This window comes from Ceratotherium simum, chromosome 3 (assembly GCF_057802395.1).
Source record: "Ceratotherium simum simum isolate JZ-2026a chromosome 3, ASM5780239v1, whole genome shotgun sequence".
Taxonomy (NCBI): Eukaryota; Metazoa; Chordata; class Mammalia; order Perissodactyla; family Rhinocerotidae; genus Ceratotherium; species Ceratotherium simum.
The window spans coordinates 59,264,487-59,292,420 of record NC_141902.1 but is presented as its reverse complement, the minus strand read 5'-3'; the positions used below and the strand labels follow the sequence as shown (position 1 = coordinate 59,292,420).

Genomic DNA, 27,934 nt, shown 5'->3' with positions numbered 1-27,934 from the left:
GTGCTTAGAACAGAGACAGGTACATGGCAGAGATTCAATAAACACTTGGATGAATGAAATGAAGTGCAAGATATTTTATTGTATTTTGTTAGTATGTGCATAGTGCAGTCAAAACCTAAAAACCTACTTTTTTTTTCGTTTGCAGAAAATTCATAGAGGAATCCCAGTGAAAATGACTATACCTTTCTTTTAGGAAAGCTCAACTAAAAAAAAAGCCTGAGGGAAGACTCACTTAATCTCAGAGTGAAAATTATATACTGAGGTGTGGAACATGGCACCCAAATAGATCTTTATTAGTGCAATTATAATAAATCTTAATGATGCCTCTGGCACATGGTTTCTTGTAACAACAGAAATAGGGGAGGCTCACATTTTCCACTGTTTTGTTCTACTCCTACCACTCTCCCAGTCATATCCCCAAACTCTCCTTTTCTCTTTCTCTCAGCCAATGTGTGGTGTAGACAAGGAAAGAAACTGCGGGTCAAGGGACCTGCCTGTGGTTCTAATTACAGCATTATTTCCCTGCTCTGGGCCCCAGATTCTTCATCTTTATGTGTTAGTATGACACACATAGTTTTCCTTAATTGCAACTAAGTGACCAGTTGTTCCTTTACAGATAAAGAAACCATGGCTCAAAGAGATTGAGTGACCTGCTGAAGATCACTTATTAGTACTAGAGCCAAACTCTCTGACTCCAAGTTCAGGTTTCTTTCCAGCATAACAATGAGACGCTCAGAAGATCCCCAAGGCCCTGGTCCTTTCCCTCTCTATGGCATCTCCATGAAGGGGCAGGGATTTTTGCCTGGCTTGCTCTCTGCTCTAATCTCAGCGTCTACAACTCGGCCTGGCACACAGCAGGCACTCGCTATATACTTGTTGAATGAAAAAAATGGATGAGTAGAGACGCGCCGCAATTCGTCCCGTGACTTGGAGCAAGACGCTGCCCCTTCCCGGATTTCATCTCTGTCCCCTACCCCGACCCAGTCTCTTTCCAGCGCCTCGTGCGCTCCTCCAGCCAGTAGACGGCACTGTCGGAACGGACCCAGCCCAGCAGGGAGCGGCGCTCTTCTTGGCCCCGCTGAGCTTTCGCAGGTTGGAGGGCCGGTCGCGAGGAACCGGAAGTGCCGAAGCCGCCACCGCCGCCACCGACGCTTTTAAGTGCCGCGTTCGCCGGCCGGGTTACCACCGGCGTTGTCGCCGAGGAAGCCGCTGCAGCCGGGTCAGGAGTGGAGGCGGCGCGGCATGAAGCGGCGCAGGCCCGCTCCGTAGCGCGCGTCAGGACGGTCCGGGCGGGGCCGGGGGGGAAGGTGCAGTATCCGCTCCATCTCCTTCCCCTTCGCCCGCGAGGCCTGGGCCCTCGGTCACCCGGGCCCTCTCCGTCTCACGGAGGAACTGCCCGGCGCGTTCTCCCGGTTGTCCCGCTCTGCGGTTTTCCCCGGCGCGCCGCGCGCCCCGCGCGGGCCAGAGCCGGCGGCGGGGCCCCGCTTGCCGGAAGAGGAAGCCGAGGCTCTGAGATTCCGAGTCAACCAACGTTCACTGGGCGCCCGCTGCGCTCTGGGTGCTGGCCTCCGGACTTGCACGTCCGTTATCTTAATTGAGCCTCGCTGGGTTTGGGAGCCGGGTATTGTCCGGGCTTACAGATGAGGAAACGGAAGCCCACAGAGGCGAAGGGATTTGCCTCAAGTCTAGCGGTGGCAGATCAGATTCGAACTGAGGTTTTATGGATTCCCAGCTAGTGTTCCCTTCTTTCTACTGCCTAACTCTAGGTCGATTCCCTCCTTGCTCACTGGCCTCCTCTCATTCTATTTCACCCGCCCGGGGCGGGATAGATACTTTTCTTTCCTTTTTCAAAGTTCTCCCCTCACACGCTTCTCCTAAGACTTCTAAGATTTGGCACCTCCCCCCCCCATCCCGTTCCTCAACATTCTCTGCTGCACCTCTCCTCTTGGTCATTCATAGCTTTCAAGATCTTTGCCCTCTTTGTGATAATGAACCTCTCAACTAGCTGTGGACCCTAAAGTGAGATAGCTAGGCTTCAGTGAGGTTTGTGTTTAAGTGGACGACCGTTTGGCCCTTGGATTAAAAATTAAGGAATGAGCTTTGAGTGGGTCCAAATTCAAGAGCCCTGAAGCTGTTTTCTAACCCAACATGCTCTTCTCTGAGTGAGGGGCTTAGTGCATGGGAAAGTGTCTTGACATTAGTCCATTGTTGCGGTGCTAGCATAACTTCACTGTTTTCCCTCCGTCTGCCACTGAGCTTTTCTCACGCCATCTCTCTCCATCACTTACTTGGGCTATGAGAACCCAGAATTAAAACCGATAGCAAAGTAATGGGTAAAATCACAGAATCTCCTTGTTTTTTTCATTTACTAAGCCAGAATTTCATCAAATTTAATGCTTCCTTTTCCAGAAAAGTTACCTAATTCAATTATTTTCAGATTATACGTGGAAAGGAAAGAAGCAAAAGTGGAATGCACTTAAAATGGATAGTACTTTCTTTATCTTATGAAAATCTTAAATTATCAAATGCAAGTTAGTTCTCTTTTCACAAAATGGCCTGCTCCATAATTCTTATTGATTATTCTACTGAGTCTATTCTGTCTCTAACCAGCTCAGTATGTATTATGTAAAATAATACAAGTGTATTATTATGTAAAAGAGAAACAGGACCAGGCACATAGAAATAAATTTTATTAATCATCTGTCATTTTTGAGGATTTGTGGTTGCCATGAATAACCTCACATCTGTATGCCCTTTATACTTTTTAAAGTTCTTCCATAATTTTCCTTTTAATGTATGTCTGGACATCAGGATTTACACTATTTTTAGGATATTCTTTTGAGTAAATTGGGCTATACATTTCTGAAACAAAATAATTTTACAATTTTAATAATTTAAAATGCAGATACAAAATGAATATTCAGACATTGTATATTACACCAAAAACAATATTTCTGTGTCGATGTTAAGTACTATTTAAGACATTTTAGATTTAATCTTTTTGGCCACATATGATCCATTTTAGTAATGATCAACAGCCTTATATCTGATTTCGTTATCCTGGTGAGCAGGATTGGATGGTGAGAAAAGGAAAGACTCCTGTGAGAAGAGAGCAGGATGAGCGGAGGGATCTATGCTTCAAGTTGAGTCACTTGAAAAAGATCTCTTTGAATGTGGAAGAGATCTGAGCAGATGAAAATACAATCAGGTAGGCACCAGGGAAGGCTTTAAGTGAAGAGGTAGGTGGGGCAGTGAAATATATGCACTGTGCTGAGAATGTTTGCTGATCCTATTTTATTTCTTTCTTTCTTTCTTTCTTTTTTGTGAGGAAGATTAGCCCTGAGCTAACATCTGTCTCCAATCCTCTTTTTGCTGAGGGAGATTGGTCCTGGGCTAATATCAGTGCCCATCTTCCTGTACTTTACATGGGACACCGCCACAGCATGGCTTGACAAGGGGTGCGTCAGTACGCCCTCCGGGATCCCGACCCTGCGAACCCGGGGTCTGGCAGTGGAGCGCAGGAACTTAACCACTATGCCTCTGGCCTGGCCCCCGGACCCTATTTTCTAATTTTTGAAATTAGAAAATTCAGGTCACATATTTTGTGAATGTGTTTGTCTATAAGATATTATGGAAATCTGAAAATTAAATCATTTAGTTAAACATTTGTGTAAATTACTAAAATTCTATAATATCAAGTCTATCCTGGAAAATGCAGGGTATATATTTACCATAGAGTAGTACAGTATCATTTGAACTGTAAAATTTGTGTGTATAGACAGAAAAGTAGTGAGTCCAGGGACCTAGTACAATCTAGGAATACCAGATAATTTTGCTTAAGTGCAAGCAAATGCAACTTTTACATAGGAGAGATGTCAAGTTAATGATGCCTTAAGAAGCTGAGCAGTAAGGCTTGGGAAGTCTGTCTGCTGAGCTTTCCTTTTCTATTCCCTTGCCCTATTCTTGCATGCAGTGGTTTGGAGATGAAGTTCCAGATGAAACACAAGGAGAGTTAAGAAAAATGAGCCCAGTTTGTGTAGCTTCTTCTCTCCTTTGTCCTTTACTCTGTTAGAAATAAAACTAGATCCTTTGACATATATGATAGAAAATAGAGCCTCCACTAGCTTTTAGATGAGCAAACAACCACCACTGTCATCTACTGCCACTTAATATCAGTATGCTGAATACCAGGTGAGCTAAATGACTTTTTCTCTGCTGAGCTGTTTGGATTTTAATTGTTGGAGATAAATGCCCAGTTGTTATAATATTATAAGTTATATACTTGATATAACTCTCTAATGGTTTTCTGGCCACTTTTGCTAGTGTTATATTGAAAATGGTAGTATAGTTCACTGTAGGATAAAAAAAGACACAGTATTTTGGCCACATAGTTCAGTTCGTTTTGCATGCCATAATGCACTCCTGATGGACTAATTCACAACCCACACCTGCTAATTACTTTTTCTCTGTGGTTGGTAGTTCTTACCACAAACTCCTGTTAACCTGTGAAATTGAGCTTTAAAACAGACATCATGTTAAATACACAGCCATGTATTGATTGTTGTTCTAGAAGTAGTTAATCATTATGTGAAATTGGTTATTTAAAAGCAATTTAGTTTCCCTCTCAAGTCCACATGTTTTTGACATGTCTTAGTTCAAAAAGAGCAGGTTGCCCCAGAATTTTTGTTTATGTTACTTCTTTTTGGTAGTGTCATGAATAATTTATGTCAGAATGTCACACAGTGGCTTATGATGATACTTGTTATTTTCTCTGATACTTTGCTCCTTGTTACATTTAAATCTTGAAATAGATAAAGGAAAAATAAATCCTCTTCTGGATTTGTAAAATGAAAAGAAACATTAGTAGATGAAATATTAACACTTTTGGGATTGAACTGGTATATTGGGTTCAGACTTATCAAAATATTGATAGTAAATACATTAAATGCTTTCTGCATCAACTACTTCAATTAAAGCCACTTGAAGACAGTATTTTTTCCTCTTATTAATCATGAAAATAAAAGTTGTATAATCTATATTAATAGTCACATAAATTTTTTATAGTATGGAGTCATCACAAATGTCATAAGATAGTGATGTCTAGGCAAGAACAGAAGACAAAAATGTACCAGCCAGTTAGGTCTTTTGTTGTTTGGAGTTCTGTTTAAAAGAAAACAGTATTTATATTATCTTGGGTAAGTGCCCTAGGAAGGTTATTACAAGTACATTGTTTGCAACAGTTTTATTACTGTTCTAATTGGTCCTGATTATTTCTGTTAGCTAAATAAGTCCACATTTATCAAATATGTTACTTTTTTCAATGCAAAAACACTTAATTCCCTTGGCACATTTAACTTCACTATTGACATGCTCTTGGATAGAGCATAGCAGCCAGCTGGCATATGGCCTGTTTCCTTCCAGTGTGGGAAAGAAAAAAGGAATTTTGGCAAGAGGTACCTAAGGAGAGCCTTTTATAAAAGTTCCCAAAGGGATTTATAGTCACTGTGAAACAGACATGACCTCGATTTTTTAAAAATCTCATTTTTAAACTAACACAAAAGGGGGAGCTGTTGCTTTTGTTACTAGGTTTCATTGCAACTATACTGAAAAGCAATTTTTTTTGCCCTTTTTGGGGGAGGGTACCCTATCAGTGTCATTCTGATTAATATAAGGCAGTCCTGTGAACAACTTCATGTGCCTTGTTTTTCTAGGAAAATGCAACATGGCAGCAGCGATGGAAACAGAACAGCTGGGTGTTGAGATCTTCGAAACTGCAGAGTGTGAGGAGAATATTGAATCACAGGATCGGCCTAAATTGGAGCCATTTTATGTTGAGCGATATTCCTGGAGTCAGCTTAAAAAACTGCTTGCTGATACCAGAAAATACCATGGCTATATGATGGCTAAGGCACCACATGATTTTATGTTTGTGAAAAGGAATGATCCAGATGGGCCTCATTCGGACAGGATCTATTACCTTGGTGAGTATGAAGTCATAGTTCCTGAGAAGAAATGCTTTCTTAGTTCAAACTTAGAGGCTGGACACAATTGGCGCACTAATTTTGGTGAATAAATAAATGAATCCATGACAGTTCCGTTAAAGGGAAAAAAAACTAATTTGAAGAACTTCAGTTTTGGTGCTGTTTTAATTTTGGTTTGTCCCATTAACTATTTTTACTTGCAGGTAACAAATGATGAATTGATTATGATCTTACTTTCAAGGTCAAAGTTAAAGATGCGAGAAATTACTTCTTCCTAAAGCTAGTTCGAAATGCCTTTCCTTAGGAATGGTCAGATTAGGAACACAAATAAATCCTTAGTTTGTTCCCACTCTCAACAGCTGCTGCTTTCATTTTTTTAAACCAAGACTGGTTGTTTTTTTGTTTTTTTTTGGGTGAGAAAGATTGGCCCTGAGCTAACATCTGTTGCCTATCTTCCTCTTTTTGCTTGAGGAAGATTGTCCCTGACCTAACATCTGTGCCAATCTTACTCTATTTTGTATGTGGGATGCCGCCACAGCATGGCTTGATGAGCGGTGCCTAGGTCCAAGTGGGGATCTGAACCCCTGAACCCTGGGCCACCGAAGTGGAGCGTGTGAACTTAGCCACTACACAACCGGGCTGGCCCCCAAACTAAGGCTGGTTTTGGTCTCTTCTCCCTCAGCCCATTCACTCTAGATTTAAGGTCTAAGTTAAATATATTATGCCATCAATTTACTTTTTTCTGCTTATTAAATTTTTAAAAACAGGTTTCCTCCCCTCCTTGAAAGCTGTTTCATATATGTGTGTGTGTATGTATATATATATTTTTAGAGATATTCTCTGCATGAGTCTACATCAGTAATTATAGATTCATTTTTTTTAACAACTCCAGAGTATTCCATTGTATGATTGTGTCATATTTTACTTAACCAGGCCTCTAATAATGTGCACTTAGATTTTTCTATTTTCGTATTACAAAAGATGAGGCAGTGAATATCACTGTATTAGATCATTTTGTCTATGTGTGAATTTACTTATAGGACTAATTCCAAGGAGTGGAATTGCTGGGACAAAAGGTGTATATATCCTGAATTTTGATTGATATTGACAAATTGCCCCTCCAATGAGATTATAGAGTTTAATTCCTCTCAGCATTGTCTCAGAGTATCTGTTTCTCCACACCTGTACCAATAGTGAGTAATCAGACGTTTTTATCTTTCCCAGTCTGATTAGTGAGTAGCAGTCTCTCATTGTAGTTGTTTTTTATTATTATTATTTTTTAATTGAGGTATGATTGACATATAACATTATATTAGTTTCAGGTGTACAGCATAATGGTTCGATATTTGTATACTTACCAAAATGATTGCCACAATAAATCTAGTTAACATCTGTCATTTTACGTAGTTAACAAAAAAATTTTTTTTTCTTGTGGTGAGAACTTTTAAGATCTACTCTCTTAGCAACTTTCAAATATGCAATGTAGTATTATTAACTATAGTCACCATGCTGTACATTACATCCCCATATCTCATTGTAGTTTTAATTCTTATTTCTCTTATGAGTGAGGTTGAGCATCTTTTCACATGTTCAAAACACATTTGTATTTCCTTCTCTGTGACTAATCTGTTTATAATCATCGTCTATTTTTTATTGGGTTGTGGGTGTTTTTCTTATTGACTTAAAGCATTTTTTTGTATAATGAGGGAATTAACCCATTGTGGTATTTTTCCCTGAGGTTTAATTTATTTTTTTGCCATGTAGAAGTTTGTGGATTTTTATTTGGTAGTTAAATTTTTACTTTTTTGTAGTTTTGTATCATATCTAGAAGGGCTTTTCCAACTCCAAGATTATATTTGTAAAACTCTTTATATATTTTTTGTTCCATTCATCTGTCTGTCAAATCAAGTGCCAATATTACGCTGCTGCTACTACTATTATTATTCTTATAGCTTTATGTGTTTTACTGTTTGATAGCACTGGTCACCCTTCATCACTCTTTTTCATACTTTTCTCGACCGTTTTTGCTTGTTTTTCTTTTTTTTGTTGAGGAAGATTAGGCCTGAGCTAACATCCATGCTAATCCTCCTCTTTTTTTTTGCTGAGGAAGACCGGCTCTGAGCTAACATCTATTGCCAATCCTCCTCCTTTTTTTTTTCCCCAAAGCCCCAGTAGATAGTTGTATGTCATAGTTGCACATCCTTCTAGTTGCTGTATGTGGAACGTGGCCTCAGCATGGCCGGAGAAGCGTGTGTCGGTGCGTGCCCGGGATCCGAACCCGGGCCGCCAGTAGCAGAGCGTGCGCACTTAACCGCTAAGCCACAGGGCCGGCCCATCTATGAGAATTTAAAATTAGCTTGAATAGCTCCTTCTTTGTACTGTTTTAGGATTACATTATATTTATAGACGAAGTTAGGGAGACTTGATAATCTTTATTTATTTATTTATTTTTCTGTGAGGAAGATCAGCCCTGAGCTAACATCCATGCCAATCCCTCCTTTTGCTGAGGAAGACTGGCTCTGAGCTAACATCTATTGCCAACCCTCCTCCTTTTTTTCCCCCAAAGCCCCAGTAGATAGTTGTATGTCATAGTTGCACATCCTTCTAGTTGCTGTATGTGGGATGCCGCCTCAGCATGGCTGGAGAAACGGTGAGTCGGTGTGTGCCCGGGATCCGAACCCAGGCTGCCAGTAGCAGAGCGTGCGCACTTAACCGCTAAGCCATGGGGCCGGCCCTGATAATCTTTAAAATGTTGAGCTTTTCAAGAAAGCTGTATGCCTTTTCATTTGTTCAATTATTTTATATCCATCTGAATTTTAATTTTTTTCTCCATATAAATCCATTGTTTTAAAAATGTTAGTATTCTTTGAACACTGATAAATACCAGTGTGTCTTCAGGAAAGAAACAATGGGAAAAGCCCGTTTTGTGCTTAGACAGAACTGGTGTGTGTGTATGTAGAAAGCCTTGGAAATTTTTATTGGTCATGGATGAAGCCAAAGAAGACATTATGGAAAGGAGTAGTTTCAAGAGGGGCAACAGAATGATTCTGGGAAATGGCTCTCATTTGAGGATAGATGAGAACTAGGTTTTTTGTTTGTTTTTTTTTGTGAGGAAGATCAGCCCTGAGCTAAAATCCATGCCAATCTTCTTTTTTTTTTTTTTGCTGAGGAATACTGACCCTGAGCTAACATCCATGCCCATCTTCCTCCACTTTATGTGGGACGCCGCCACAGCATGGCCTGACAAGGGGTGCATCAGTGCGCGCCCGGGATCCAAACCTGGGCCGCCAGCAGCAGAGCGTGTGCACTTAACCACTACGCCACAGGGCCGGCCCTGAGAACCATTTTTTTTATATTTGAGGGCTGAAGGCCCTTAGAAGGAGAAGGCTTAGGAGAATATGATCACATTTTGTAAAATTAGAATGGTATGGATAGGTGACTGCAATCTTAAGAATTCTATAACAAATTAATTCTGGAATATACAAAATAGATTTAAGACAAAATCAAGTGCTGAAGTAAATGTCAGCTGGTATCTGACTTTCTACTCTAAAAGGCAACACAAACTAAGAAAGGTTTAAGAAAAGTTTAGGAAAATAAAGGGATTAAGGAAGATGTGGATATTTGTGGGCTCATCCCCAACCTTTGCAAGGGTTAGCGTGCAAGTTACCATGTCCTTCCACAGATTACCATCTTTGCCATTATCAAAACACTAGATAGAATATGTGCCATCTGAGAGAGAGTTTCTTGTTCTTCCTGTGTGATTTGTTTTCTTCTTCTTTCCCTCTCCCCTAGCTTTTTTGGAAGTGATTCCTTTCTAGCACCTTCTAAGGTAGAAAGGCTTTGTTTTACTTTGTTTTGAGTGTTCTTTGGTTCACATCTTCATAACCATAGTGTATTTCTATTAATTCTCTTATATGTAGCTCATTCTACACTGCTATGATCTTCCCATTCATTTATTGCATGATTTCACAGACTAGACCTGGCATCTACTTAGTGTAGACCTCTTCCTTCACCCTTCCCAAATAATGGACAAAGAGATTTTTAGCAAATCAGATATCGGAATCTCTGTTGTTTTACTATGAATATACTTTCATTTGAAACTTATTAGTGATTACAGTTATAGAACATTTATAATGAAGAAAACCTAGAATTCAGTTAGACCATTGTATGTTTTTTTTTGTGAGGGAGACTAGCCCTGAGCTAACATCCAATGCCAATCCTCCTCTTTTTGTTGAGGAATATTGGCCCTGGGCCAACATCCATGCCCATCTTCCTCTACTTTATATGGGACACTGCCACAGCATGGCTTGACAAATAGTGTGTCGGTACGCACCCAGGATCCAAACCTGCGAACTCCGGGCCGCCGAAGCGGAGTGCGCGAACTTAACCACTACACCACCAGGCCAGCCCCACCTATGTATATTTCTAAATAAGTACTCTAAATGATTCAGGAAAAGAAGAAACTTAGTAATCTGAAGTTGTCACAAAGCACCTCCGTTTGGAATCATGTGAGTCTATTGCCAACTTGTAAGAGACTAAGAATTTTCAAAAAAACTGAAAAGGACACTTGTCCTTACATCACCTTATACAATTTTTTGTTTGTTTTGAGAGGGGCTAAGATCTGAATTTCAAAATGAAACCTGAGCATTTTTCTTTGAAGCCTGGGTTTTACTGAAGAAAATTTCCATGGCATATAGCATGTGCATCTCCTACTTGTTAACATTCATTATAGATCCCATAGTGCAAAATTTTGCAGTATAGAAAAGGCATTATGTACTTAATACTATGATTGCAGTAGATTGCCATTTTTAAAAATAATAAAAAGTGATTGTTTTCTCTTGTAGCTATGTCTGGTGAGAACAGAGAAAATACACTGTTTTATTCTGAAATTCCCAAAACCATCAATAGAGCAGCAGTCTTAATGCTCTCTTGGAAGCCTCTTTTGGATCTTTTTCAGGTAGGATTAAACATTGTTATTCCTGGATTGGTGTATGTTTTCAGATACTGCGTTTATTGACAGGCAGAAATTCAATTGAGATTTTATATTTGAAGTAGATGTGAATCAAAAGGAATTAATACATTTTTATGTTTTTGCATGTTTAACCCTTAAATTCCATTTAATTCTCAATATCTGAAACTAAGGGATATTACACTTCACATTTTTTATTTATTTATTTATTTATTTTTGTGAGGAAGATCAGCCCTGAGCTAACATCTGTGCTAATCCTCCTCTTTTTGCTGAGGAAGATGGGCTCTGAGCTAACATCTATTGCCAATCCTCCTCCTTTTTTTTCCCCAAAGCCCCAGTAGATAGTTGTATGTCATAGTTGCACATCTTTCTAGTTGCTGTATGTGGGACGCGGCCTCAGCATGGCCGGAGAAGCGGTGCATCGATGCACGCCCGGCATCCGAACCTGGGCCGCCAGTGGTGGAGCACGCTCACTTAACTGCTAAGCCACGGGGCTGGCCCAATTCAGATTTATTTTTAACTACCTTCTCCCTGTTTAACCACCTTTCCCCTCTATAAACTTGCTAGTTACGTAGTTCTCATATTTTTTGGGAGGAGTTATTCACATAAAAGAAGTAGTATATATGTCCAGAAAGCTTTTTATTTAAATTTTTAAATTGAATGTGTAGTTTTAATACTTAGTAACAGTACTCACTTAAGGGTTAAATAAAGGTACTAAGTTCAGTTTTTTTTCCTAACTAATGTAATTCAATTTATGAAAAGTCAAAGCTTAGGGGTTTTTTGTGTGTGTGTGAGGAAGATCAGCCCTGAGCTAACATCCATGCCAATCCTCCTCTTTTTGCTGAGGAAGGCCGGCTCTGAGCTAACATCTATTGCCAATCCTCCTCCGTTTTTTTTTTCCCCCCCAAAGCCCCAGTAGATAGTTGTATGTCATAGTTGCACATCCTTCTAGTTGCTGTATGTGGGATGCGGCCTCAGCATGGCCGGAGAAGCGTTGCGTCGGTGCGCGCCTGGGATCCGAACCCTGGCCACCAGTAGTGGAGTGCGCACACTTAACTGCTAAGCCACGGGGCCGGCCCCACTTAAGGTTTTTTTTCAATATTCTGTCTTTAGACAAAATGTGAATAGTTGAAAATCATTCTAAGGACAAGATGATAGTTTGGGTGTGATTATTTGCCTTTTTGGTCCTCATTTGTTATTTTTACATTTCCTAAATGTAGGAATGAGAATTTCCTATTGAACAGCATGTTTTGGCTAAATGAACCTAAAATGTGCTATTTCTCTTAGGAATTAAAAAAAATAACTTGTGGGGGCTGGCCTGGTGGTGTAGTGGTTAAGTTCTTGCGCTGTCCCGCCGCGGCCTGGAGTTCGCAGGTTCAGATCCCGGGCACGCACTGGGCCAATGCTTGTTAAGCCATGCTGGGGCAGCGTCCCATAGAAAGTAGAGGAAGATGGGCATGGATGTTAGCCCAGGGCCAATCTTCCTCAGCCAAAAAAATATATATATATTGATCATTTCTTCATATGAAATATTCGTTGTGTTCAAATTTCCCTGATTTTTAAATACATTTTCTCTTTTTTTACACTTGATTTGTTCAAATCGAGATCTAAATAAGGTCCATATGTTAGAATTGGTTGATAGATCTTTTAAGTCTCTTTTAATCTATTGGTTTCCCCTCCATCCTTTTTTTTTTCCCCTCATTGCAGTTTATCTGTTGAAGGAGAGTCTGTTTTGCTGATTGTATACCTGTGGTGTTATTTGATATGTTCTCTAATCCCCTGTATTTCCTATAAATATAAATAGGTAGTTAGATCTAGAAGCTTTATCAGACCCAGGTTTGCTTTTTTTTTAAAGAATACTTCATATATCAAAAGAATTGAAAGCAGAGTCTTGAACAGATATTTGTACACCCATGTTTATACCAGCGTTATTCACAATAGCCAAAAGGTGGAGGCAACCCAGGTGTCTATGGACAGATGAATGGATAAACAAAATGTGGTATATATGTACAATGAAATATTATTCAGCCTTAAAAAGGAAGGAAATTTTGACATATGCTACAGCATCGATGAACTGTGAAGACATTATGATAAGTGAAATAAGCCAGTCATAAAAGGACAAATACTGTATGATTCCATTTATATGAGGTACCTAAAGTAGTCAAATTCAGAGACGGAAAGTAGGGTGGTGGTTGCCAGGGGCTGGAAAAAGGGAAAAATGGGAAGTTGTTTAATGGGTAAAGAGTTTCAGTTTTGCAAAATGAAAAAGTTCTGGAGGTGGATTGCAAAATAATGTGAGTATACTTAACACTACTGAACTGTACACTTAAAAATAGTTAAAATGGTAAATTTTATGTTACATATATTTTACCACAATTAACAAAGAAGAGGATACTTCATAGATAATGTTGTGTGCTTCCATCGAGAGGCATGTAGATCCTTATTTCTCTTCTTTGATGATAGCACCTTTTGATCATTGCCTAGATCCATTAATTTATTAGGGGTTATAAAATGGTGATATTTTATCATTCCTTGTTCGTTTATTAATTGAAATACTTCTATAAAGAGAAACTGCTGTTTGACACCTATTCAGTTATCTTGAGGTCCAGTTCATAATGGAAAGGCAGGATAATGTTTGATTCTTCCCCTTTATTTATCATTTTTTAAATAATTTGTTTCCTGCAGTCCTCCATAGATTATCAGTTAGAGTTTTTGGAGGGTTTTTTTGGTATCTTTGTAAGCTTATAAAGAAACCTGTTTGATACCTTTTGATCCATTGACAGTTATTACTATTATAATATAAATTATCTTATTTTTGGCTGGTGGAATCCCCTTCAACTTGACATGTCAAATCCTTTTGACATGACGCTGGTAATAGTTGATAGCTCTCTAGCTTTCTGGTATGATGCAGATGTTCCATGCTCATCTTACACATTGCCTATCCTATGCTTGGAATCAGCCATTTCTTCAGGGCGCTCTGGTTCCTTTAGAGGAAAGCGGTATTAAGAGACCATGATCTGGGCACTAGGGATGCTCATTATTATTGAGTTGGTAATTGTTTCTAGGTCTTTTTATTGAATGAACTAGAGAATACATACATTGTGTGTGTGTATATTTGAAATATAGGTATTAATATGCACTCATATCAATTCAGATAAAATATAAGGTGAGACTGATATAGCCAATTCAAATTCTGCACTACAGGATTTTTTTTTAACCTCATTTATCTTATATATGAATCTCCTTTCTCTGATTTCAAAGATCCCAATCTAAACAACAATATAATTACTCTTAGTTTTACTGCATACTACACATACAACAGTTTCAAAATAAAAAATAAGTCAATGCTATGATTACTTACAACAGTAACTTAGAATTGTTCTCTGTGTGGTTATGCCACCAGTTCTTATACAATTAGATGCATTTGCTTCATTTTGTTTTCAAGTGTTAAGAATTCCTTTATTTTTAATTTAATTTTGTTTTATAAAATAGTTATATGATTCCAAAGTCAAATCCACAAAACAAAGTATATTCAGAGAAACTCCCTGTCTCCTCCATCCTATTTCCCTCCCTCTCATTCTAGATAACCTTTTTGTTTTTAACCTTTTTTTTGGCTGAGGAAGATTTGCCCTGAGCTAACATCTATTGCCAATCCTCCTCCTTTTTTTCTTGAGGAAGATTAGCCCCAAGGTAACATCTGTGCCAGTCTTCCTCTATTTTGTATGTGGGTTGCCGCCACAGCGTGGCTGATGAGTAGTATAGGTCTGTGCCTGGGATCCGAACCCATGAACCCAGGCTGCCAAAGCCGAGTGTGCCAAACTTAACCACTACGCCATGGGGCCGGCCCTTAACCTTTTTGTTTTTAAATGGCTCATCTTTCCTTTTTAAAAAATATAAGTGAGTACATAGATATTCATATCTCGCCTTAGATAAATAGTAACATACAATATACATTTTCTCTACCTTGTAATTTTCAAATAACAATGTATCCTTCACATCACTCCATAGGAATATATACTTAATCTTTATTTCTTTTTACATCTGTGTTGTGTTGTGCAGACAAATCGTTGTCAACCTGTGCCCTCTTGATGGACATTTCAGTTATTTTCAGTCTTTCTATTACAAAATAGTACTGTGATGAAACGGCTTGGGCATACAACTTTTTACATTTTTGCCAGTATGTCTTTAAGCTAGATTCTTAGAAATGACATCACTGGACCAAAAGGTATTTGCTTTTGCAGTTTTGCTAGATGTTACCAAATTTCCCTTCATAGAAACTGTGTCATTTTGAATTCTCACCAGCAAGGTATAAGCATGTCTGTTTTCCCACAGACTCTCCAACACAGTGTATGGTCAAACATTTGGATTTTTGCCAGTCTGATAGATGGAGATGGTATGCCAGTGTAGTTTAATTTGCATTTCTGTTATAGGCACAGTTGATCATCTTTTTATATAGTTAGAGGCTATTTGCATTTCTTTCTCTGTAAATTGTTTATTCATATCTCTAACCCATTCTTCTATGGGGTGAATGGTCTTTCTCTTCATTTTTAGGAGGCTTTTACTGGGAATATTAATCCTTTGTCTATGATATAGTTTGCCCATATTTTTCCCAGGTTATCCTTTGTTTTTTTACTTTCCTTATGGCATGTGTGTGTTTAAATTTTGAGGAACTACTAAATTGCTTTCCCGAGCAGCTACACCATTTTACATTCCCACCAGCAGTGTATGAGGGTTCTAATTTCCTGTGTCCTCACCAACACTTGTTATTATCCATCATTTTAATTATAGCCATCCCAGTGAGTGTGAAGTGTTATCTCACTGTTGTTTGATTTGCATTTCCCTAGTGACTGGTGATGTTGAGCATTTTTTCATGTGTTTATTGGTTATTTCTGTATCTTTGAAGAAATGTTTATGCAAGTCCTTTGCCCATTTTTAATTGAGTCTTTTTTATTTATTTATTTATTTTTGTGAGGAAGATCAGCCCTGAGCTAACATCTGTGCTAATCCTCCTCTTTTTGCTGAGGAAGACGGGCTCTGAGCTAACATCTATTGCCAATCCTCCTCCTTTTTTTTTCCCCAAAGCCCCAGTAGATAGTTGTATGTCATAGTTGCACATCCTTCTAGTTGCTGTTTGTGGGATGCGGCCTCAGCATGGCCGGAGAAGTGGTGCGTTGGTGCACGCCCAGGATCCGAACCCCAGCTGCCAGTAGCAGAGTGCACACACTTAACCACTAAGCCACGGGTCGGCCCTAAATTGAGTCTTTTTAATGTTGAGTTGTAAGTTCTTTATATATTCCGGATACTAGACCCTTATTAGATATGTGATTTGCAAATATTTTCTCCCATTCTGTGGTTGTCTTTTTGCTTTTTGGTTTAATTGCAGTAGTCATTAATTTATTAGTATAAAATTATCCGTAATTACCTTTGGCAAGTGTTTAGTACCATAATCATTAATTTGAATCTATACATTTAAACACAGTTACTTTGGTCTCTCCCTTATGGAGGATAAGACATTTTTGTGACTTCCTCTTTCTTCTATTCATCATTTACCTTAATCTAAAGTTCTTATACCATCATTTAAAAAAAATTGTGCTGAAATACACATAATATAAAATTTACCATCTTAACCATTTTTAAGTGTACATCAGTGGCCTTCAGTACATTCACATTGTTGTGCAGCAGTCCCCACCATCCATCCACAGAACTCTTTTCATCTTGCAAAACTGTTAACTCTGTATCCATTAAACAATTACTTCCCATTACCCCTCTGTCCAGCCCCTGGCAACAACATTCTACTTTCTGTTCCTGTGAGTATGACTACTCTAGGTACCTCATATAAGTGAAATTATACAATATTTGTGATTTTGTGACTGGCTTATTTCACTTAGCATAATATCCTTAAGGTTCATCCATGTTGTTGCATGTGTCAGAATGTCCTCTATGTATATACCACATTTTCTTTATCCATTCATCTATTAATAGACTCTCGGGTTGCTTCCACCTTTTAGTTATTGTAAGTAATACTGCTATGAACATGGGTATACAAATATCTTTTTGTCCCTGCTTTCAATTCTTTTAGGTGTATGCCCAGAAGTAGAATTGCTGGGTCATATGATAATTCTATTTTTATATTTTTGAGGAACCGCCATACTATTTTCCATAGCAGCTGCACTGTTTTACATTCCTACTAGCAGTGCACAAGAGTTCCAATTTCTGGGGGTCGGCCTCATGGCCTAGTGGTTAAGTTTGGCGTGCTCTGCTTCCTTGGCCTGGGTTTGGTTCCTGGGCGCTGACCTATACCACTCATCAGCGGTCATGCTGGGCGCTGACCTATACCACTCATCGGCAGTCATGCTGTGGCAGCGACCCACACACAAAATAGAGGAAGATTGGCACAGATGTTAGCTCAGGGCGAATCTTCCTCAAGCGAAAAAAGAGGAAGATTAGCAATTGATGTTAGCTCAGGGCGAATCTTCCTCAGCAAAAACAACAAAAAAAAAGAGTTCCAGTTTCTTCACATCCTTGAACACTTATTATTTTCTGACTTTTTGATAGTAGCCATCCTAATGCATATGAAGTGATATCTCACTGTGGTTTTGATTTGCATTTCATGTGCTTATTGGCTATTTGTTTATTTTCTTTAGAGAAATGACTATTCAAGTCCTTTTCCCACTTTTTATTTTATTTTTTTCTTCTTCTATTGAGAAGATCATTTTTTTTCCATTATTGTATTAATATAGTCTGTCACATTGGTTGCTTTTTATATGTTGAACCAAGCTTACGTTCTTGGGATAAATCCCAATTGGTCGTGTATAATCCTTTTAAAACTCTGCTATATTCAGTTTGCCAGTATTTTATTGAGGATTTTTGCATCTGTAGTCATAGGTGATATTGATCTATAGTTTTATTTCCTTGTGATATCTTTGTCTGGTTTTGGTATCAGGGCAGTACTGACCTCATCAAATGAGTTAGAAAATGTTTCCTCCTGTTCTGTTTTTTTTGGAAGAGTTCGAGAAGTAAGAATTCTTTAAACATTTGGAAGAATTCATCAGTAAAGCCGTCTAGGCCTGGGCTTTTCTTTGTGGGAAGTTTTTTAGATTACTAACTCAAGCTCTTCATTCATTATAGATCTATTCAGATTTTCTATTTCTTCTTGAGTCAGTTCTGGTGGTTTGTATGTTTCTAGGAATTTACCCGTTTCATCTACATTATCTAATTTGTTGACATACAATCGTTCATGCTATTCTCTTATAATCCTTTTTATCCCTATGATATTGTTAGTAACAACCTTCTTTCATTCTTGATTTCAGTAAATTGAGTCTCCTTTCTTTTTGTTTTTTTGATCATTCTAGCTATTTGTCAAATTTGTTGATTTTTTTCAAACAAGTTTTGGTTTTGTTGAGCTTTATTGTTTTTCTAGTCTCTGTTTTGTTTATTTCCAATCTAATTTATATATTTCCTTATTTCTGCTTGCTTTGGATTCAGTTTGCTCTTTTTTTCCCATTGTCTTAAGGTGGAGAGTTAGGTTATTGATTTGAGATCTCTTTTTTAATATAGGCATTTACATGGGCTGGCCCCGTGGCTTAGCGGTTGAGTTTGCGTGCTCCGCTGCTGGTGGCCCGGGTTCGGATCCCGGGCGCGCACCAACGCACCGCTTCTCCGGCCATGCTGAGGCTGTGTCCCACATACAGCAACTAGAAGGATGTGCAGCTACGACATACAACTATCTACTGGGGCTTTGGGGGGAACAAATAAATAAATAAAAGCTTTAAAAAATATATATAGATATATAGGCATTTACAGTTATAAGTTTCCCTCTGAGCACTGCTTTTGATGCATCCCTTAAGTTTTGGTATATTTTGTTTTCTTTTGTCTCACTATTTTCTGATTTCCTTTGTGATTTTTTCTTTGACCCATTGGCTTCCCACTGCTTCTGCCAACATCTGGAAACTGTCGAGGCATTTAGCTGGGGCAACTGTAAGGCTCACCTCATTTGGTTCCCAGTTCTCAGGGATCACTGTCCTTTGTTGTCTGATGTCCAGTGTCTTGAAAATGTTATTTCATGTATTTTGTCCATTTTCTCAGTTGTTTCAGATGGGAGATGAAATCTGGTCCCTTGTTACTTCATCTTGTCTGGAAGTGGAAGTTGGTTTCATTTTTAGCATTTAAATCTCTGACCCATTTGGAAAGTGGATCCAGTGTTATCTTTTTGCATATGGCTATGCAGTAATTTCAGCTGATTTAAAATTTAAATCAATAATCACTGCTTTTAAAAGTCTCATCTTTTCCCACCATTTTTTCTTATTAGTTTCTATATTCAGCTTTCTATTTTGGATTTTCTATTCTGTACCATTGTTCATTCTGTTTATTCAAGTTTTAATTTTTTAATACCTGATGAAGCTAACCTTGTTGCCCATAATTGATCTTTTTCAGAGTTCTTTTTATCATCTTGCTTGTGGTTCTTTTAAATAAATTTTATAATCACAAAGTTATAAATACAGAGTTCTCTTGTGAAAGTTAATTTCTTAGCTCTGAAATTTCTTGTGTTCTGATTTATTAAGCATAAAGACATATTAAGTACTGACCAAATCTGGTGACATTAAAGGAGAATAAAAGGGGAGAAATTAAAATATAATCGGATACTCAGAATTGCTCTTGGCTTCAGTGGAAACAGTCTTAAGAGATATTTAAAACAAAAAGATAAGAATTAATAAAACTATTTGTTCATTGAATTTGCTAGTTTTTTCCTATTAGAGCCTAATACATGTACAAATGTATATATATGTAATTAAACCTTAATTTAAAAAATGATACAATAAATGCAAAAAACTAGGTAGGTTTTTAGCAGGATTGCAAGGTTGTCTTATTTTTAACCTCACCTAACATTATTTTAGGTTTGCAAGTATACACCTGTATTGGCCATCCTTGAACAATGTTTACTTTCAATGTGCTGGCTTAATTCTAGAGTGATACATTCCTGCCAGTAAACTTATCTAGACTCTTTTTTAAAGTATTACTCCTTGATAGCAGAAACCATGTCTGTTTCCCTTATTTATCATACTCAAATAAAGTGTCAAGAGCTCTTAGTGAGAGAAGATGTGGATGTAATTTTTTTTAAGTTAGCACTTATTAGATTTGTTTTCTTTATATTCCTTTTAAAATTTTATACATGTTATCAAATAATATTTCTAGCTTGGGAAAACCCCTCATCATCATCAGTCATTAATTACAAATATTCTTTGAGAGAGATTTTAACAGGCACTGTAGGTAGGAAAACAAAATGACACAGATTCTGCTCTCAAGTTGTTTTTTTAATCTATTTCTACTCAGAAATACTGAAAAAAATTAAAAACAATACCATAGCTAAATGAGTATATATGAGTGTAAATGAGTACACCATAGTGGATCAGGAAACTTTCCTGCCAAAGGTTGAATTAGAACTAAGGTTTGAGGATATCAGTAAAACTTGGATGGATAGAAAGAAAATAGCCTTTCAAGGGGGGAAAATGGAACAGACAGAGGCTAAAAGGCAGAGCATCACATATTGGGTTTTAAGTCAGTGATGTGACCAGCCAGACCTAGGGTTTTATTAGAGGAATATGAGTAGATGTAGTGGGAAGGTACTAATGGCAGCTGATATTTGAAAACTTACTCTATGCTAGTCATTGTGCCATAAACATTTTACATATTTTTATCTAGGTTAATCTTCACAAAGCTGAAGTAAATGATTTATTAGTGTTTTGAAAGTGAGGAAAACTGCTTTTGAAGAAATTAAGCTACTTGGCCAAAGTCAGAATTCTAGTGAGGGTCAAAGCCTAGATTCAAACCACTTGACTCCAAAGTCTGTGCTTTTAATTGCATGTAAAACTACTAAATTACATTTGGGTTGTAGGAGATCTTGATTGCCAAGCCAAAGTGATGAGACTTAATTCTTATTCTCTAATGTATGCAGTAATCACCTAGAGACCTTTTACCAAGAAGTCTTTCAGCAGACTTCCTGAAATTAATCTGCTCAAAGTTGCTGGCAAATTTTGAGGTCACTCAAAATGTAGACTCAATAGTATTGGAGATGCTAGGATTTAGTACTAAAAGCAAAAAGCAAGCTTTCAAAAGACTGGAATAGGTGACTTCTCTTTCCTTTTGTATTAGGCAACACTGGACTATGGAATGTATTCTCGAGAAGAAGAACTATTAAGAGAAAGAAAACGCATTGGTACAGTTGGAATTGCTTCTTATGATTATCACCAAGGAAGTGGAACATTTCTATTTCAAGCTGGTAGTGGAATTTATCACGTAAAAGATGGAGGACCACAAGGATTTACTGTAAGTTGGTGTTATTAGTTGTTAAATCTCTTTTTGGGTCTTAAAGATTATTTGCACCCAAATCAGAAAGGTAATTAAACAAACCAGAAAATTCTGTTTACCTACCAACTAAGAAATTTAGTAGTAAAGAAAACAAGAAATATGGGTATTAATTTCTAATTTTAAGAGTTAATAATTTTTCCAGTGACATACAATTTTTAAAATGCTAAAACAAAAGCACTTGCTGTATAGGAAGATATAGTAAAGGACATCAATGCCCATTTTCTCAGCACTGAGGGGTATTTTGGAAGACAGTGTTGTTATAAGACAATACATTTTGGTTCCCTTAAAAGCTTGATTCATCTTTATAAATGGTTTTAATGTTTGGTTTTATTCCAGGCAATTCTTTATGTGCTATTAGAACTATTCTTTTGATAGGATTGTGATGATCCTGGTTCTCATTACATTTTTATGAGCAAACTGTTTTATATTGGTAAAATTAATTTGAAATATTTATTAAATAAAACATTCAATAAATACGTGTTTAATAAAAGTATTTAACAAACAATAATTACTCTATTAAACAGGTTTGGGCAACAAAACTTATGAAGTGCTATTATATTGTCTTTATTTCCTCTACTGTTACCCTTAGCTTTCTAATTATAGTAAGAAAAAATGAGTCCTTCCTTATAAGTTAAGGCATATGGAAGTATGGAAGTATATTTTTCTGGGGAGCAATTATCATAGTTGACATTTTACTTGGAATCATTGTTCATTTTATAAGAAGGGTGCTGGCAAATGAATATGTATGTATCAGCCTGATACTTGCCTTAAAATGTTGTTTACTTTACTAGCAACAACCCTTACGGCCCAATTTAGTGGAGACTAGTTGTCCCAACATTCGGATGGATCCAAAATTATGCCCGGCTGATCCAGACTGGATTGCTTTTATACATAGCAATGATATTTGGATATCCAACATTGTAACCAGAGAAGAAAGGAGGCTCACCTATGTGCACAATGGTAACGCATAGTTCTTCAAATCTACTTTCCTGAAAAGTGTTTTTAAAGTTTAATTTGCTTGTGCTTACATTTTGAAATTGAAGCAAGCTGGGTGATCTTTATATTTTAAATTCAAATCTTTAAAATTAAAAAACAAGTACAGAGGATAAGTGGTATGTATCATCTGTATAATCCTGCCTTGTTTTAATATTCATTTTCAGGCAGCACAACAATAGTACCTCTGACATGATTATTCTTTTAGCCTAAGATGACTGCCAGAATTTCCTCAAAACTGTTCTCATTAAAATAAAATTTTAATTAAAAATTAAAACAAACAGAAAAACCTAATACACATTATAAGAGCTATCTGAAAATTTATCTCCCCTTTTTGGCAAGCCTACTTAGTTATTTTATCGTAATGGGAAAAACAGTTCTTTGTAGAACTGTATGTATTGTGGAAATATTTAGTTTTTATTGAAGTGACTGTCATAATACTAAGCACTACTCAGCACAGAGAAGATGTGGATGTCTTTCTCTAAAGCTTTCATACACATGAAAGATGGGAAATGGTGTATTGCTTTTTCTTTGAACACATGAAACAGAGCTTAAGATTAAACTCTATAATGAAGGATGATCATTCTAAAAATTAATTTGTCCAACTTTTGCTTAATCTAATATTCACAGAGCTGATTTATTGGGCATCTTCCTTTTTTTTTTTTTTTTTTTTTGTTAGGAAGATCAGCACTGTGCTAACATCTGCCAATCCTCCTCTTTTTTTGCTGAGGAAGACTGGCCCTGGGCCAACATCCGTGCCCATCTTCCTCCGCTTTACATGGGACGCCGCCACAGCGTGGCTTGCCAAGCAGTGCATTGGTGCGCACCCGGCCTCCGAACCGGTGAACCCCGGGCCGTCGCAGCGGAGCGCACACACTTAGCCGCCTGGGCCACCGGGCTGGCCCTTATTGGGCATCTTCCTTAATAAATTATTTTAGAATACAATAGTGTATTGACAGCAGACATTTTTTTGTCATTAGGATAATCAGTGTTGTAGAAGAAGCCTTTTCCTGAACAAGTTACAGTGATAGAAAGAGCACTGAATTAGGAGTCAAGGAATCTGTTCTAACTAGTCAACCAACGAAAATACATTAAGTTCCTGTGTGCCAGGCAATGTGGCAGGAACTAAGAATTGAAGAAGACATAGTCCTGTCCCTCAAGGAAACTGTGTAAACAAATAACAACAAAACGGAATGATAAGTAACCATAGGGTGTTAGAGAAGTACCAGTGAGGGGTAGTGGTCAGGAAAGGCTTCCCGGAAGAGGTGACACCTAAACTGATCTGAAATATGACTACACATTAGCCACTACACTCAAGGCGAGGAGACTTCATGAGAAAGGTCTTGATGCAGAAGGTACCGTGATGTGTATAAAGAATTAGAAGCAGTCTGATGGTCCTAAAGCATAAGGTATGAGTCACGAAGTAGGGAAAGATAAGGCTGGCAGATAAGAAGAGCCAGGACAAGGGTAGTATCTCACATGAATGAACATGGTCTTTATCGTGATGTAGGGCTCCATTGAAAATTTTGTGTGTGTGTGTGTGTGTGTGTATGTGAGGAAGATTCGCCCTGAGCTAACATCCGATGCCAATCCTCTTTTTGCTGAGGAAGATTGGCCCTGGGCTAACATCTGTGCCCATCTTCCTCTACTTTTTATATGGGACGCCACCACAGCATGGCTTGACAAGCGCTGAGTCAGTGCGCGCCCAGGATCCAAACCTGCAAACCCTGGGCCACCACAGCGGAGTGCCCGCACTTAACTGCTGTGCCACTGGGCCGGCCCCTCCATTGAAAATTTTTTAGCAGTTAAGTGGTGTGGTCAGAGTCATATTGTAGATAAATTATTCTAGTTACTCTGTGAAAGTTATATTTGAGAAGCACAAGACTGGAGACTGGGACACCAAAGCTTAAATGTTGGAATTATCTAGGTTTTATGGTCTAAAACTAGAGCATAGGATAGAGAAAAGGGGATGGAGTAGGGAAAATTTTAAGTAAAAAGTACATGTTTTGATGTTTAATGGGTCTCGTTTTGGAGTCAGAGAATCAGAATAGCTACCAATGACGGTAGAAAGATTAGGTTGGTGGTTAATAAATCTGGGTCGGAAATCCTAGCCATTTGTTCATGCTTTCAACAAACATTGAACAGTCACTATGAACTAGTTATTATGCTTGAGGCTAGGACTGCAAAGCTCTGACAATAACTGTTAGAATTAAGGCATTTTTTAGTTTACTTTTTTATTCTCTAGAATTGTTTTCCATTCAGGATTGTTATGAAGACTGGCAGAATTTAAAATAGAAAGCACTGAAACCCTGCAGGATGCTATAGTAGTGTTTTTGTTAATTTTTTCTGTGTGTGTAGTATGTGGTATATTTATTATTTTCGGGGCTAGTGTAGTAGTTAAAAATATAATTTAGAACCAGACTGTCTGGCTTTGAGTCCCAGATCTACCGTTTTTTTAGCTTTGTGACTTTTGAGTAAGTTATTTAACCTATCTCTTTGTTTCCATATCTGTAAAAAAGGTTAATAGCATGTCATTATAGAGTTATGAGGTTTTAATGAGTTAATATTTGTGAAGTGTTTAGAGCAGTGTCTAAAACATAGTAAGTGCTATGTAAATGTTTGTTTAGATAGAAAGGTAGAGAGTGAGCATCATCACTCTTATTCCATTTATTCACAATAGATTTCCAAGTAAAAGTCTGCTTTTAGATGGGTTTAGTCAGTCAGCATGTGCATGTGTTTATTCTCTGCCTAGTAGGATAGAGGAATTTAAAAGTAATATAATGCAAGCCTCTACTCTCAAATGACATATCTTAGTGGGAGAACAAGATGATATTGTTTATTCATTTAATAAATAACTCTTAGTAATTGAGGTCTGGAATAAGTATAGGGAGATACAAATGAGTGGTGCATATTCTCACGTCTAAAGGAGAACAAAATATAAAACGGTATGGGGGGTATAACTTTGGGATAGTTGAAAGATCCAAGAAAACTGAGAACTGGTTTTGGCTATATCATTCATTCCAAAATTTAAAATGAAAACTGAGCTTAGTTTTCATTAGCTTGGTGCTAAAACTCATTTGGTGGCAAAACCTGACCTGAACTGACCTAAAGATATTTATAATCTTAATCCTATTTAGTGTGCTTATTCATAAGTTTGCTGCATGAGTATTGTGTATTTGATTATAGGGTATTTGATTTCCCTGTTGGAGATGTTACGTAATTATATGGTAGATGTATAATATATGAATAATCCCCCAAATTCTGAGTTCCAAACACTTCTGGACTCAATTTTTGGGTAAGGGATTATTGGTCCATACTGCACATTTGTTTCAGACAATATATGGAAAATACGGATAAGCGAAAATAATACATTGAAACTTGCCTATAAAATTAAAATCACTATGAGATATTCCTACACACTGATCAGACTGGCCAAAGTGAAAAAGATTAAGAACACTAAATGTTGGAGAGGAACTTGCATATGTTGCTAGTAAGAGTATATATATGATAATACAAATACTTTGGAAAACTGTGGGGCAGTTTCTTATAAAGTTAAACATGTATTTATCATACTACCCAGCCATTCCACTCCTATGTCTTTTTTCTAGAGAAATGAAAACATACTACATCCACAAAGATTCTTATAAAAGAATGATCATAGCATCTTTAATCATAATAGCCAAAAACTGGAAGCAGCCCAGATGTCCATTAACAGGATAAAAGCACTGTGGCATACACTGGAATACCACTCAGCAATAAACAGGAATGAATTACTGATACATGTAACAACATTGATGAATCTCAAAAAGCAGACAAAGTATATACTGTATGATTTCATTTATATGAAATTCTAGAATAGGCAAAACTCACCTATGGTGATACAAAGCAGATCAGTGGTTGCTTCTGGGGTGGGAATGGACATTGACTGAGAAGGGACATGAGAAAACATTCTGGAGTGTTGGAAATATTCTGTGTCTTGACAGGGTGTGGTTATACAAGCATATGCATTTTTCAAAAATGAATAGTATACTAAAAATTTTATATATTATAAAGCAATTTTTAAAAAAAGCTTATCTATAGGCTTACTATTTGGAGAGAACCACATTTTGGTTTATATCCCAGCACTTTTTTAAATATATATTTGTATAACATTTTTATAAATGGAATCACAGTGTACATGCCGTTTAGTAATATGCTTTTTTTTAATTCAAGTATATTTTAAACATTTCCCCATGTCATGAAATCTTACATAATTATGGCTTTGTGGTTTTTTGGTTTTTGTTTTTAGAGCAAGAGTTCCTTCCCTTCAGATATTTCCTGGAAATCTAAGTGTAAAATAGATAAAGGCTGAGCTGCTCTTGTTGAATGGGAGGAAGGAGAGGCAGGAAGAATGGTGAATTACATGATCTGTAAGGCCCATTCTAGGTCTAAAGATGACTTCTCTGTGTAGGAGAGTTCCAAGTCACCATGACCCTTCACGTGTATTCTTTTTTCCATGATCCTAGCTAAATGGGAAAATAATAACTAACATTTATGGAGCATGTCCTATGGTTCAGGCTTTGTTCTAAGTGCTTTATGTGCATTAACTCATTTAATTCTCATAACAATCTTATAAGGTACGTTCTTATTCTCATTTACAAATAGGACCTGCAGTGGAATGAGATTGGCTGATTTGCCCAAGGTCAGTCGGTTAGTGAATGATGGAGTCCAGCTTTGAATTCAGTCCATTTGGCTCCAGAGTTCACCACTATATTACAGCTACCTTTCAAAATAAGTTGAGTCGTTCTGCTTTGTACCTATAAAAAGATAGAGAACTTCCTGTGATAATTTTGCCTTTTATGTTTGTCTAGAGCTAGCCAACATGGAAGAGGATCCCAGATCAGCTGGAGTTGCTACCTTTGTGCTTCAAGAAGAATTTGATAGATATTCTGGCTATTGGTGGTGTCCAGAAGCTGAAACAAGTAAGAGCATTCAAAATAATATAGGTCAATTAAAGTATTATGAGATTGAACTACCAATTACTTAACTGAACATATTCTAAATTCTGAATAGTAGACTCTGAAGTGATGAAGATGGGATCCTCCCAGTAGTTATTTACAATATACAGGCTATATCCCACCATAATGAATTCTAATAAAAACAATTTTATTGTGTTTCAGTGCCTTGGTCCTTCAACTCCCCTTGCCAGTTTTTCTTCTAGAAGCTAGTCTTGGTAATGTTGTTGGTGACATTGGTGGCAAAATAAAAAATACCGTACCTTAATGAGTTGCTATAAAAACGTAGGATTGACTACAGAGTCTGCATGAACAGGTGACCAAATTAGTGTATGGATGGACCAGAAAAAAGGGCACAAATCCTCCTTTTTCCTGGTGAATTCACAAATATTTTACTGCCTGAGAAACAGCTCTCTAAAGCAGTGGCTTTCAGACTTTTTGACCATGATCCGGTTAACAATTTGCTTTACATTCTAGCCTAATACGTTGTACATATACTGTACACATAAAACTGAAAACAAATTTCGTGAAGCAATACTTATCCTTATGTGTAATGCACTCTGATATTGTATATTTTCTGTTTGGTGTATTTTTTAAATGCTAGTTATGACCCATTAATAGATTTCCTGACC

General features: G+C 37.5%; 1 protein-coding gene across 8 annotated transcripts in view; it reads left to right on the top strand.

Annotated features, from left to right (window-relative positions):
• Positions 1–1,122: 1,122 nt before the first annotated feature.
• Positions 1,123–27,934, top strand: part of DPP8 (dipeptidyl peptidase 8) — a 55,076-nt gene continuing 28,264 nt past the window's right edge. For 3 of the 8 annotated variants that reach the window (XM_087428532.1, XM_087428540.1, XM_087428538.1), the window contains exons 1-6: positions 1,328–3,208; positions 5,712–5,981; positions 10,826–10,938; positions 21,100–21,273; positions 22,107–22,275; positions 27,159–27,269. In XM_087428532.1, the coding sequence (XP_087284658.1) occupies positions 3,172–3,208; positions 5,712–5,981; positions 10,826–10,938; positions 21,100–21,273; positions 22,107–22,275; positions 27,159–27,269 (874 nt within the window). In that variant the 5' untranslated portion in view covers positions 1,328–3,171. The other 5 variants (XM_087428533.1, XM_087428534.1, XM_087428536.1 and 2 more) reach the window with 5 other exon arrangements.